General features: G+C 39.9%; 1 protein-coding gene across 3 annotated transcripts in view; it reads left to right on the forward strand.

Annotated features, from left to right (window-relative positions):
• The first annotated feature begins 7,211 nt into the window (after window positions 1–7,211).
• Window positions 7,212–13,104, forward strand: part of dscamb (Down syndrome cell adhesion molecule b) — a 170,081-nt gene continuing 164,188 nt past the window's right edge. For all 3 annotated transcript variants that reach the window (XM_033976925.2, XM_033976927.2, XM_055225876.1), the window contains exon 1: window positions 7,212–8,092. In XM_033976925.2, the coding sequence (XP_033832816.1) occupies window positions 8,050–8,092 (43 nt within the window). In that variant the 5' untranslated portion in view covers window positions 7,212–8,049. The remainder of the gene's footprint in view (window positions 8,093–13,104) is intronic.

The raw sequence follows: 13,104 nt of genomic DNA on the forward strand, positions 1-13,104 counted from the left end.
TTCCTTCTTGCCACTCCTCCAACAGCCTTTCATTATGTTTTTTTTTTTCACCCTTCTCTTCTTTCTCACTCCCCTGCCTCTCCTCCCATTTCGGTCCCCTTCAGCGTCCTAGTTTAGCACGTCAAGGTTGGCTACAGATATTCTCCTCTGCGCCTTAGGGGCTAACCAATGGGAAACTGACTGGGGTCGATGTAGCAGGCTATACGGTGTTGGCATCAGGAATGGAGGAAGAGGCAGGGGAAGGTTATAGCAGTGCAAGTTCAGCTAAGTGCATAGAATGTCCAGGCTTTAACTTAAAATGTGGTGAAAAATGCACACATCCTAATATGCTATAATTGGACACATGTAATTGAATATAAGCTGAAATATGTTGTTTAGCACTGACAGCAGGGGGAGTAGTGTCCCTTAGGTCCACCAAAACTTGTGAAGAAGGGCTTACTGATGAAATTGTAATGTTGCCCTTTGCTTGTTGCCTCAGGAAGAGTTGGTTAAAGCCACAGTGTTCTGCACATTTATTTAGAAAATAAATAAGTAAAATCAGCATGTATCATTGCAAAATATGAGCTTAGCTACCCATAAAACTAGTTCTGTAAGAATACAATGAACAACAAAAATGCATAAAATAGAGTTCATTACTACTCCAATGCTGCTGCCGGTATACATACTACTAAAATGTACTTACTCATGAAATTCAGGAGACACATAAAATGCAGCAATTGTATTAACCATTCACTCTCCAAACAGGTTGTGTGCCAGACTGAATATGGGTGGCCCTGCAGAAAAGGTAATCAAATTTCTAACTGTTGTCGATGTGGCCTTTCCATTGACCCCTGCACAATCCCATCTCCTTACCAATTCATCATTGATCTGTGTGACAGGTTCACTTTTTAAACCCAACGCGTGCTGTGACCCAGTTGGTGCAGCCCTCCTCTCTACGATGGAACGTCCGTGTATATGGAGCGTGCATATGTCTGCTGCTGATTGACCCGAACGCCTGTCCACCCCTCGGGGACCAGTAGAGAGTAAGTGCATGCCACCCTTAACTCCTGTGTTTAGGGGCCCGCATCACTCTTAGCCTAGCAACCTGAAACCTTACCCACACTTGGAGAACAGCACGTCTCTTATCAATGTCATTGTCCTAGCAAACAAAAGGATCATTATATGGAAGCCCAGATTGTTGCTATTCTGAGTTAATGGGTCACACAGTGTAGAAGGCAACCTGATACTCCTGAGGGTGACGAAGGAGTGCACCGGGCCCTGACATTTTGCTGATGATAGACTGGCCCGTTTGTTGTTGTAAGAGACACTGGGCTTCATAGGAGTTGTCAAAACAGAAAGACCCCATCCTGAGGGATTACCCAGCAGACGGTCTCCTGCACACGCGCCAGGACGAGGTGGAACGGACACAGGGGCATGGAGGGGCAAGAGTTGGTAAAGATGTCTCTGGAGAGTGAGAGGTGCTGACATTTGAATATCATGATTCAACAACAAAAGCTAAATTCATAATATTTAGGGTAACCAATGGGCATATTGGATTGTAGTATATCAGTTTTATAGGAGACATTCCATCTACAAATGTACCAGAGAAACAGGAGATACCTTCATTTTTACCAGGTATGCATAAGAGTTCTTAAACCCTGTTGTTTAAATTATGTTGCAACGACTGGGGGATCAAAGATGCAAACTCGGATTAAAAGTTGAATAGTTTATTATAAACAAAAAACGCAGAACCTGGTTGTAGGAAGCTGATTATAGGAAGTTGAGGTGTTAGGTGGGTTCAAAAACAGGTGATGAAAAAACAAGAAAAAACAAACTAAGTACAAACAGAAACAAGAAACAGACTGGGCCAAGCAGAACTATACCACGGAAGATACACAGACAGTCTGGCCTCTGTGTGTAGCGATCAGCAGCCCCTTGTACTCAGAGGTTGTGGGCTTGATTGCTGATCAGCTGCAGGTGTGTAGTGGGTGGTGTCAGAAACTCCGCCCAGTTCCAGGCACAGACATCCCGAATCCTGACAAAATACACAAAATATCTGAAAATATACTACGTAGCAGATGTAGTAAACATTTGAATTTCAAATTTGACTATGCCACATACTAAAAGTCATATTCGGTTGTTGTTTTTTAATAGGAAGGAAAATATTCCAGTACTCAAATACTACAAAAATAGTGCATTATTACATTTATTGTTTTTGAGCATATGTGTGGCCTTTCTCCTACAAATGTGGTAAATAAAAACTCAGGTAAGTTTATTTATTTGAATTTATGTTAAACCCACAAATTTCATTATCTGCTCTTGAAATATCTTTTCAATTCTTTGAGCTAAAAATAATCAACTTTCATTATTGCACTTTACTTTTTTACCGCTTGTCCCTTCAGTTTAATTTTACACAATATATTTACGGCATATGATTAGTTTAGAAAATAATGCAAGCTCCCATCACATGAGTATTTACTACTCCCAGTTATTCCAGTCACTCCCTGTTATTATTCATGATATAGCTGCTAGTAAAATACGAAGCTGCGAGCTCACATACCATGCCATCCCAGTGTTAGTATTACAATATGAGGATTCATGACCTTGGCACTGCACTGTTCATGAATCCTCTCATATGTGCTCCACTTCACTGTATCCACAAACACACATGGTGGCACACACAGATACACACAGAAGGGCAGGAGCGTGTGCAGCGGCCCTGGGGCCTCATTGTCACATCCACTTACTACTGTTTAGGCGTCATGCTGGGGGGCTAAAATGAACTGCACCCTCTCCCCCCGTATACGCTGCCCCCTCCTCCTCTCTGTAATTCCAGACATGGATGTTCAGATTAATGTTCCTGCTCATGTAATTCAAAGATTATTTTAAGACAGAGCTTAATAACAACAAGTGCACTTAATATTTTACAAGATTGGACACTATATGAGATTATCATGAGATTATAAAGACATATGCAGCAAATGACAATGTGTGTAGTGTTTTTGAATGGTAAAGAGGACTGTTTGAATGCATGACCTCTACAGTAGCAATAACAAAAAGAAAAATAATTGCACAATTGCTAAATCCTTTTTTATATATGATGACATATGTATGTATTTTTTGTTCTTTTGTTCTAATTATTTTAGTTTAATTCTAGTTTACAGTGCCTGTGACTGGTGGTGTTAATGTCTTGTCTCTCTTCGTGACATTGTATAAAGAGACAAACTGCCCTAAATTTGCCCTTAGTTCATGCAATCTTTGCTCATAGCGAGTGTTTTGCTCATAAAGCGTCATATCAAATCCAGCAATATTGCACAGTGTAGTATGTTTGAACTCAATTCATTACCTGACCACTTATCTTAAGAAAAAAAGTCATATTTGAAATGTTTTAAAATATAGTTGTGATCCTGTAGAGTCTTCTCTACTATTGAATCAGAACTGGATTGTGCCCTGGGAGTATCTTGAGTCCTCAGCAGCATAGCCTATAGCTAACCTAATATAATTTAAGAGAATTAGCTTACTGACTAGCAGGAATGTCTGGTCATCAGGTCAAGGCTTTTGTCTTTAGAGTGAAAATCAAAGTATTGTCTTTCACATTTCAAGTAGCCTCACCAATTGTCCAGCTGCCGGTTCTTCAGAAGCGATAACTAGGAGCACCTGTTTTGTGTGAAGATAGAAGTATCCCCCTCAGTACCACAGAACATTTAGTCCTTTCTAAATGGGACCTTCAAAGTGCCACGCTATGCTACATCTGTTCTTACTGTTTGTTTCACACCAAAATGCTAGGGCATGGCTTGTAGTTTTCTTACAGAGGTTGATTTTAAAATGGAAGCAATAAAAAGCAATTATATTTTAATTATAACTGTTGAGGTGAAACAGTAATTAGACATAGGTTAATATAAAACATGCACACTATCCAGCACAAGATTTGTGATTAAAAAAATGTAAGGCAGATATTTGTTTGAAAAATATTAAAAATACTTTTGTAATGTGTTTTCATAGCATTAATAAAATAATAATTTGTATATATATTTGCAGTACAACTTTTTAACTTTGTTTACATTTTGGGGATAGCACAGCAGGGCATGGAAGAAATTTCGCAAACTGTAAGATGTAGGTACAAATGATGATGCTTTTGATTTTAACTTGAGTTTGTCCATTTCATTGAAACCATACTAGTGATTATCTGGTATAAGGTTTCTTTAACACTTCAAATGCCTCTCCCTCACTGCTTATTGTAGGTCATTCGGACAGTTGCATAGGATTTGTTTGTAGTTAAACACACTCTGGGATGCTGTGCTTACACTGACTATCCCCAAATATGGAGTGTGTATACAGCAGTATGTGTATGCACTGTACACATGTATTGTACACACACTGTACTGTAAGGTACCCTCAGTAAACAATATCCTGACCTAAAAGAATAAATACTTAATAATATAAAATACTTAGGAAATATAATATCTGGAGTAGGCATGAGACGATATTGAAGTTTGGTGTCACGAAAATAATTGCAATTACGGATTATATTATGATAATTATTAAAGTTGCTGACAGTTTAAAAATGTTCCTGATGTGAATAATTATAATTTGAATATTATCAATAGGTTCCATATTCAAACAACTGTTATAATATTGTATTGTTGTACGTGAAAAATACAGTGATCTAGAAATCATTATGAAGTGGGTTTGTTCTGCACATTCTGGGCATATAATGATGATTATCATTGTTGGAAATGTCCCACAAGGATTATTGTCGGACGTTTTTATCATGATAAATTATATTATTGTTAATTGTCCCATCCCTAATCTGGAGGCTATTAATGCTATTAAAAAGCTGTATCTTTAGTGCATGATCACACAAATGTATACTTTTACTTGTTTTTTTTTTTCAAGAAACACGATTAAAAATATGCCTTTTAGCAAGACACACAATGAAATTACTATATTACTAACTATAACTTTATGTCTACATTAATACTACCGTATTATTTTTATGCTTTATTTATGCAGCTAATGAACCTGTCCTAGCCAACCACTGTTTTCCATGTAATCCTTTAAAATTACGGTCGAGACCCACTGGCCTTGTTTACCTACCATGACATCCACTTCCACAGTCTTATCTAGCATCCAAAGGAACTCTGGGTAATCAAGAGTTAGCATGGTTCAACATCTGGGATTAGGTAACACTGTTTTTCTAAATAAACCGAAGCTGAGCCCAAAAGTGGATCCTTGGTGGTGTTTTTAAGGCGAGCTGGAACAGCGTGTTCTCATATCGACTTGAGTAATGCAGGGCTGGATTGGTGTTTGTCTGCAGCTCCTGAGCTCACATAAGGGAAGGAGACAGGCAGGCAGGTTGACAAGTGGACAGACATGGTAACAGAAGACAGGCTAGGTACAAGCAAAAACATGTAGAAATGATGATGGCTTCAGCTGCATGTCATAAAACAAATAAAATAATGCATCATATTAGCAACTAGAGCATCGTGAAGATTAACATTTTGACAGTGCCACCACATTGCAATATTTGGGCCTATAGAGGGTTAATTATTTGCCCATCAACCAAGGGTTCAAAACTCAGGGTGTTCCTGGGAAAGACTTTATCCACGTTGCCCACTCCAGTCGAGGCATCTGGATGAATAATGTGTAAATGGTTCATTGCAGCAACCCTGACTGACTAAACGGATAAGATGCTAACTTCTAGCTCCTTTAATTCTTATAACTTAATCTAGTTTCAGGTGAATAATTGCTGGTTAGTTCTATTTGGCCACTTATTAAGTCAGTTTGTTGTTTTTAGCCTTTTCAATACTTTTGTTGGGAAACAAGTTGCTATAGGTACGTTCTGAAATTGACTTTTTGAGCCATATTATAGCATAATAGCAGAATAAACTTGGAAAAACACACAGAGCACAGAGACTTGGGCAGTGCAGAAAAAATATAGATTTAAAAAAAAAAAATCTAGGCCAATACCAGTATCTGAGAAACTCTTTGATATCAATTCTGAAACCCATTTCTGTCGCTAGTGCCAGTTGAAGCTATACAGCAGATAGCCTCCACTATTTACACTTGAGTTTGTTATTATGAAAATTCAACAGACCAGTGGCACTCAACTGTAAGATGCCATATTTTTAGCAGTTGCAAGTTTGGACAAAACAAATCATGGTGCATGGTGGTTGAACTATAACCTTCCCTGCAGCTTTTTGTACCAAAGGGGGAGTTGCTCGGTATGAGGACAGACCCACAGGCACCCACCACCGTCTACAGCTACACCCTAGACTGAAAGCAAGCATTAAAATGGAGGGTGCTGGAGCATACACTGGGTTATGTTTGTGTGGGGTGGAGGTGCTTGTTTTTAACCCCTGTATTCCGGTGCCAGTAGTTGCACTGTATATAAAAAAAAACCGACTGCTTGTTGTACGTATGTATGTATTTTCGAACACTATTTTCTTTCTCCTCCTTGAGTTGCCAAACCATCCACCAGCCAAAGGGGATTACATTTGCATATATTTTTGACAAATATGCTTTACATTATTCACTTTTGGATCTTGTTTTTTCAACCATTATCATAACACTTAAATGTTTCTATCAGTTACCTACAGCACATGTTGTATAACTTTCCTTGTGGCTTCGGCCTCACAGTCAGTATATTACTGGTCCGGACCCACTCCACTATTAGTGACAAAAGATAGAGAGGAAATGGGAAGTGGGGGTTGAATGATTAACACAAGCATGACCTTATGATGTGCACAAAATTCAAAGAATATCAGGTATGAGTAATAGCCAAAGGTTTGATTCAATTTTTAATCAAAATCAACAATGAATACCTACTGCATCTAATGTTTTGGTTTAGGAAAGGTTTATTGATATCTCAGCTAATTAAATTTGTGTTTCACAATTTTGTTTTCAGTATTGGCCTGCAGGGCCAGTGAGGATATTTAAAGGACACTGTCTGTGAATATTCAGCACATAACTCATGGAGAGTAAAGTTGACATTGACTTTTTGGTGTCCATAATCTAGGTCTACCTCAGTATCTCTCTACGTTTTTGGAATCGTTCCATTAATACATTTGCTTTGGCACTCGTCCCAGTTCTAGGGAGACTTACCTATTTCCATATTCTGAACAGAGACACTCGATTGGTCGAATCCATCCCGCTTTTGACACATACTTACCGTACATTATCTGAACGCACGTGCACGTCCACACACTCTACATGAACCGTGAACCCGTAGTAGACGGTGCGTAAAAGGTGTTGGTGTGCGTCATGTGCTTCTTGTTCCCGTTTTAACACAAATGCCCCATCCCGTCTTCCCTTTTTCTGCCACAGCAGCACGTTGCCCTGCACGGCCGGTACCCGCCTCTGCTCCTTTAAGGCAATGAGGAATAAAGGCGCGCGCAGGGGCAGGGAAGAGGGCTACTCCGCGCACTGCTCAGAGCGTGTCTTCAGCGATTAGAAAGCGGCGGCGGAGGGAAGATGCGCTTGCTCGCCTCTTGCTGGACGCACGGAGGCAGCGACGAAGATGATCTGACTGTGGAGTTCCAAAAACAAAAGCTGTTTTCCATTCCTATCCGCGCGCCTTATCAGTTTCCTTTGCTTCTTTGCCATTTAAGTTTTCTTTTTTAATTAAGGATGTTCCACCTGCGAGTCTTGCCTTTTTCAAATCGGGGCTGGTGACACTCAGAAAGCTTTAGTTAGGCACATTTTTTCTTCCTGGAGCCGCTCGCATCGCCAGCTCTGACTCAGCAGCACCGCACACACCTGGGCTTCACCCCTTCCCTTCAGCATCCCCTCTGAATAGCGGGGACAAGCAAGACGCGCAGTGGAGGAGACTCAATACGTTTTTTCCCCAAGACAATCCAAGGATCGTTTATGCTACGAGCGCGCTAAGAGGAAAGAGCGCCGTAAAAAGTAGTGAGGAGATATTCAAAGTAGAGACTTTGGGACCGGTTTGCTTGAAGACTGTGGCAAATGTTTAACCTTAGCCCAAGCGCCCATACGAGAAACCCAGGGAGGCAGCGGTCGGAGGAAGACGAGAAAGCATAGCTTGGGGGGGATTGAACGGAGCAGGGCATGTGGATATTGGCTTTTATCTTTTTCCAGAGCATCTTGAATGGTAAGTTTCCTAATCAGTTTGCTCATTTACTTAACGAGGCAGGGAAATGGAAGCGGCCGGCGGAGTGAGTGCAGAGGGAGGATGGAGGTCACCTGTGACCCACATGAAATGGATTTGATCCGCTTGTCAAAAGGCTGACACCCTTGATAGAAGCGGACACACGGGCGAGGCGAGCGCGTTTGAACCAATCCACACAGCCATTGGACACAGCTCCGGCCTTTACGCATCCACCCATAAACGCGCTCATCAATCACCTTTTCCATTCCATTCACTAATTGGGACTTAGTAATTGGAATCTAAGTTAGAATTGTGTTTGCTTGTGTTCATCCCACTTCATTTTATTACAAATATGACTCCAAACGTTGATAATATTGTCACTACCTTGTTCCACCGTGGCCCCTAGTAATAAGTGACGTATTTGATATAATGGACATTGGGCTTAACCCCTTCCCCCTCCCCCACTCTCAGCTCATTTCAAGTTCAAAGTAATCTCAATTAGGCCTACAATTAATTGACATCAATAAATTAAGAGTTTATTCAAATACCACTAACTTGCCTATTGTTCATTTTTTATACAATTTGACAAAAATACATCAACAGAGAGCAAACCAGACCCATGGATATGCTGTGCAAAAGCAGTCTGTTTAAAAGAATTTCACATATTTTTAGCATGTATGTTTTACAAGACAACATTTTAATTAATATTTTAATATTTTTTTGTAAGTCCAAAACAGAGTGACTGGATTGCTATTATAAACAGACCGTTAGTGTCCTCATTCAAATCCTATTCAAACCGCAAAATATGGTTCCTAAGTACTTATGTGTTTTTGAAAGCAAGTGCAGCTGCAATATGTGCAGACATGCATGAGACTGGCAGTGTGCATGTGCGCATATTGCAGAGCAGAATTTGTGTGCTTGTGTACTTCTAATCAATAGCAGAAAATTGATACAGTTTATTGCATTCACTTATTGGCCAGAGCCCCTTCTACAGGGAGGGATTATGGCCGACTGGGTGTGTATGAAAACAGGGAGAAGAGTCAGAGGCGGAGATGGGGGCGAAGGCAGCAAAATGAGACTCAAAATATGGCGTCCTTTCAACGCGTTTTTGGTCTGAAACATAAACAAAATTCTTATCTGTTACGAAATTTGCAACAAAAATATTATTTTACCTCTGGACAAGGGGCTATGTGATACTGAGTGCCACCCAAAATTGATTTTCCCTTCTGGCCGGGATGATAAAATAAGACTGCGGATGGATTTTAATTTGTGTGTGTCGTGTGTTTTTGTGATGAGGCACCCTTCGTCGTTGGTGTTTATTGACATGGACACCATATAAAAATGGTATCTCGCTCAGTCCAGCTTGTTCCCAAACTCATAAAGGAACAATAAGGAATACTCATTAATCATAGTCATCTGAGTCTGACATTACATCAACTGCCACACAAGATTGTGCCGATTTATTGCATAGGGGATTATTGAATAGGCCTGTGGCAAACAACTGATAGGGATTAGGCACTGTGGTGTGCAGACATTATGGCTTTTGGTCTGTCATTGGAAAGCAATGATTTGTCTTGGTTGGAACATGTTGTTACCAATAGATATTTTTTGCATTACTGATTTGCCCTATCCTTATATCTTTGCTAAACAACTTTGTCCCAAGAGCTTTTGTTGATTCCAATGAAAATAAGGTGTTGTCGGCTGAACAGGCGTTGTCAGAAAGAATGAATGACCTTGTAGATGGAAGCCAGCGCAGCGATTGGATTCCAGACAATTCGAGCTGTTTGAGACTTAGGCCTATCACAAGCTCACTGGGCTGTCTCTATGGTAACCTCCTTAATGGCTGTCAGCGGCAGTTTCCGAAATCGCTGGCCATTCGGTATAGGGTGTTGTAAAATGGGGCTTGTCTTGGATTCTGTTGACAGAACCCAATCTGACGCTCTATTATTGGGGTAATTCCTGATGCATCATGGTAGTTGTAGTTCTTGGCTGGGTGTTAGCTGCTATATCGTACTGTATTTGGAGAATGACGAAATGGCAAACCACTAAGCTATGTCCACTTTTTACATTTTTCTCTTCTTGACTTAAATCTCGAAAAGCTATTTAAGGGGAGTACTTTTGAATTTAAAGCTAAATTATTCATGCAAATTAACTTTCAGGGTCCATCACATAATTATGCAAACTAATGAAAACATTATTCATGTTCGAAGGAACTTAATACTGACATCTAAAAAAAATTTACATCTTAAAAATGACACTGCTACTAGTTACTAGTTACTACTAGTTGCTTTGACATGGTGCTGCTGATATTATTTTTGGTTGTAATACTGTGCTTTCCCTCCCTTTCTGATTTGAAATAATCTTATTCCAAACATAGTCAAACAATACCTCCCCAGTTGCCTTACCCACGGTTTGAGAAACACCACACAAACATCTTATGCTTTAATGAGCACTAACTGATACAAAACTATATTATAAAGAGCATCGCTGATTCTAAGTGGGCAAATAGCACTCCCATTGACCTGCTTTGCTTTCACACCTTCATCTACTTATGTCAGCTTAATTAACTTAGCAACAAACGCACTCCTTTCCACCATCAATGTGCATGAGGATCACCTTTTAGCTTACTTAGCCATAGAATTATTTAAAAAAGGTATAAGTGAATAATAACATACTTGGTCTTATATTTAATTGAAATTATGAAATTGCAGGTATATCATATTTTTGGTATTTGTTGAGTGAAGCATTTGAATTTTGGCATAGCACAGTTAAATCATTCCAGTCGTCAGTACCGGAGGAGAGACATATATATTATCTCTCCTTGAAGGCTGCCTCTAGGCAAAACCACAGCAGCCTATTCAAATTCTCATCGCAAAGATATAACAAGACAGGGCTCTTCGCACTGTTCTCATGAAGACCGCAATGATTTGCCGACAGCTCAGCACAATGGGTGTGTGTGACTTCAAACTACGCCCTTGGTGTGTGTGTCTATTACTGAACATTTGAAGAAGAGGAACATTTGGATTTACAAATGGATTCTATTTCTGTGGGTCAAGTTTGATATAAAATTGTGGCAGAACGGATTGAAGTCATATGTGATTAGTTGATTTGAAAACGATGCATGATCAGAGTTTTATGTGTTTTAACTGCATGGGTAATGCTAACATAATCAAATGAGTCAGTCTGTTCTATATAGATTGAGACTGTTGGCTTGACACGGTTCCAGACTTTCTACTCTCTTCAAGTAGCTATTGAATATACTGTAACAGTAAAAGGCAAATTCTGTTTTATATATTTACTGAAGTTGTGACATGACCACACAAAACACATCTGATCTACAAGCTAGCCAACCAGTGATGTTTCACCATTTAAATTAATCTGTGTTTTAAGGAAGACTTTTGCTGTCAGGCATAATCTGTGTTTTCAAAAGTACACTATGTAACTTTTCTGGTGGAGGGTACATCACCTGCTTGTCTTCATGGAGGTGCTAGTGCTTTGCCACAATGTGGCAGCAAGCTTACTGTGAGTGGGCTCACCTCTCCACAGATTTGACCAGTGACATGGCACTACCTGCTTGTGCCAATGGAGATACATTATTTTAATACCATACAGTGTAATGGAACATCCAGGCAAAGGAATAACATCTGCATGAAGGCAAGCAGGTTATTAAATCTCCACAAGAAAAGTTCCATCTGCACCTTTGATTACAGATCCATATCCCTGTAGAACTGACTATATGCATTGAAACCTGACCAAGCTTACTCCAACTCCTCCAACCATTTGCCAGTTTACCAATCATCCCTCATCAGGATTTGGTAGCTGAAATCTCACCAGAGCTCATGCAATTCAAGTTCCCAACACAAACCAGCGGCATACAGTCAAGTGATAGATCATCTCATGCAGCCCTACCCTGTTATGAATATCTAATGGGCTAAATTAAGTTTACAGGCCCACTTAACACTTGCAAGTAGCGAGGGTTTGCCGGGTTACTTAGCGAACTGCGTGTGTGATTCCAGTTGAAAGGGCAGCTAATGTCGGCTAATGGATACCCCGATGTGTGATCATAATAGATATTCCCTTGTTCATACATCCTAGCAGTTCTAATGAGGGGTACTCCACTGTACCGTACCTCCTCAAGCCTGTCTTGCTCTCTAATTAGGAGGAAGCTTTGGTGACGGCCGGGCGTGCACGAGAAGACGCGCACATGCACCAATGTAAAATCTAATTACCGATCTCACTGTGTCTGTCTGGATTATACGGAATCAGAGGTGTAATTGTGCAAGCCCGCGTGTAAATGTCTCTTGCATTAAAATGTTAACGATATCATTTAACATCTGCGGGGAAGAGCGGGAAAGCCCGGGGCGCACAGATGTAGGCGTTTGATCATGCGTGCAAAGTGAGTTTGTACTCGTACATCTGGCGGGGGTTCCCTTTCATACCGGATGTTTTTAATTCACTCAGCACCTGTCAAAGTGGCATGTTGGATTATTGTGGCATACTGCACTGTACTGTAGGGCAGACCGACTGGTTATGTTATATGGCTGTTTAATGCAGTTTACTGTTTTGAGATGGTGATGGAGTCATGTGAGGATCCAATCAAAAATGGTCTTAAATAGTCATAATGATCTTTTTGGATAAAATGTTGTGGGTTTGGAAGTTGCCAAATTTTGTTCTCTTTAATTTGAATCTGTTAACAGACTTTCTTTTGTCAAACTGTTATATAGCTGTTATCAGATTATGATTGATCTGTGTTTTTGAAATTCCAAATGTATTAGAAAAACACAAAATAAAGTATGGCCACACATTATTCAGATATTAGGTCTTGTTTGTTTTCTGCTTTATCAGATATTAGAATAAACATTTTGCTTGCCTGTCTATTCGTATTTTGATTCTGTTTACCGGTACTTTATTGCTTTATTTAATTTTCAGCTATAAATCAAACTGTTTTCACCATAAACAGCACATTTTTTGTAACTTGCTATATTTTAGCACTCAGTATTTTCATGAGACCATAG

The sequence above is a fragment of the Periophthalmus magnuspinnatus genome, chromosome 13 (genome assembly GCF_009829125.3).
Source record: "Periophthalmus magnuspinnatus isolate fPerMag1 chromosome 13, fPerMag1.2.pri, whole genome shotgun sequence".
In the NCBI taxonomy this organism is placed as follows: Eukaryota; Metazoa; Chordata; class Actinopteri; order Gobiiformes; family Gobiidae; genus Periophthalmus; species Periophthalmus magnuspinnatus.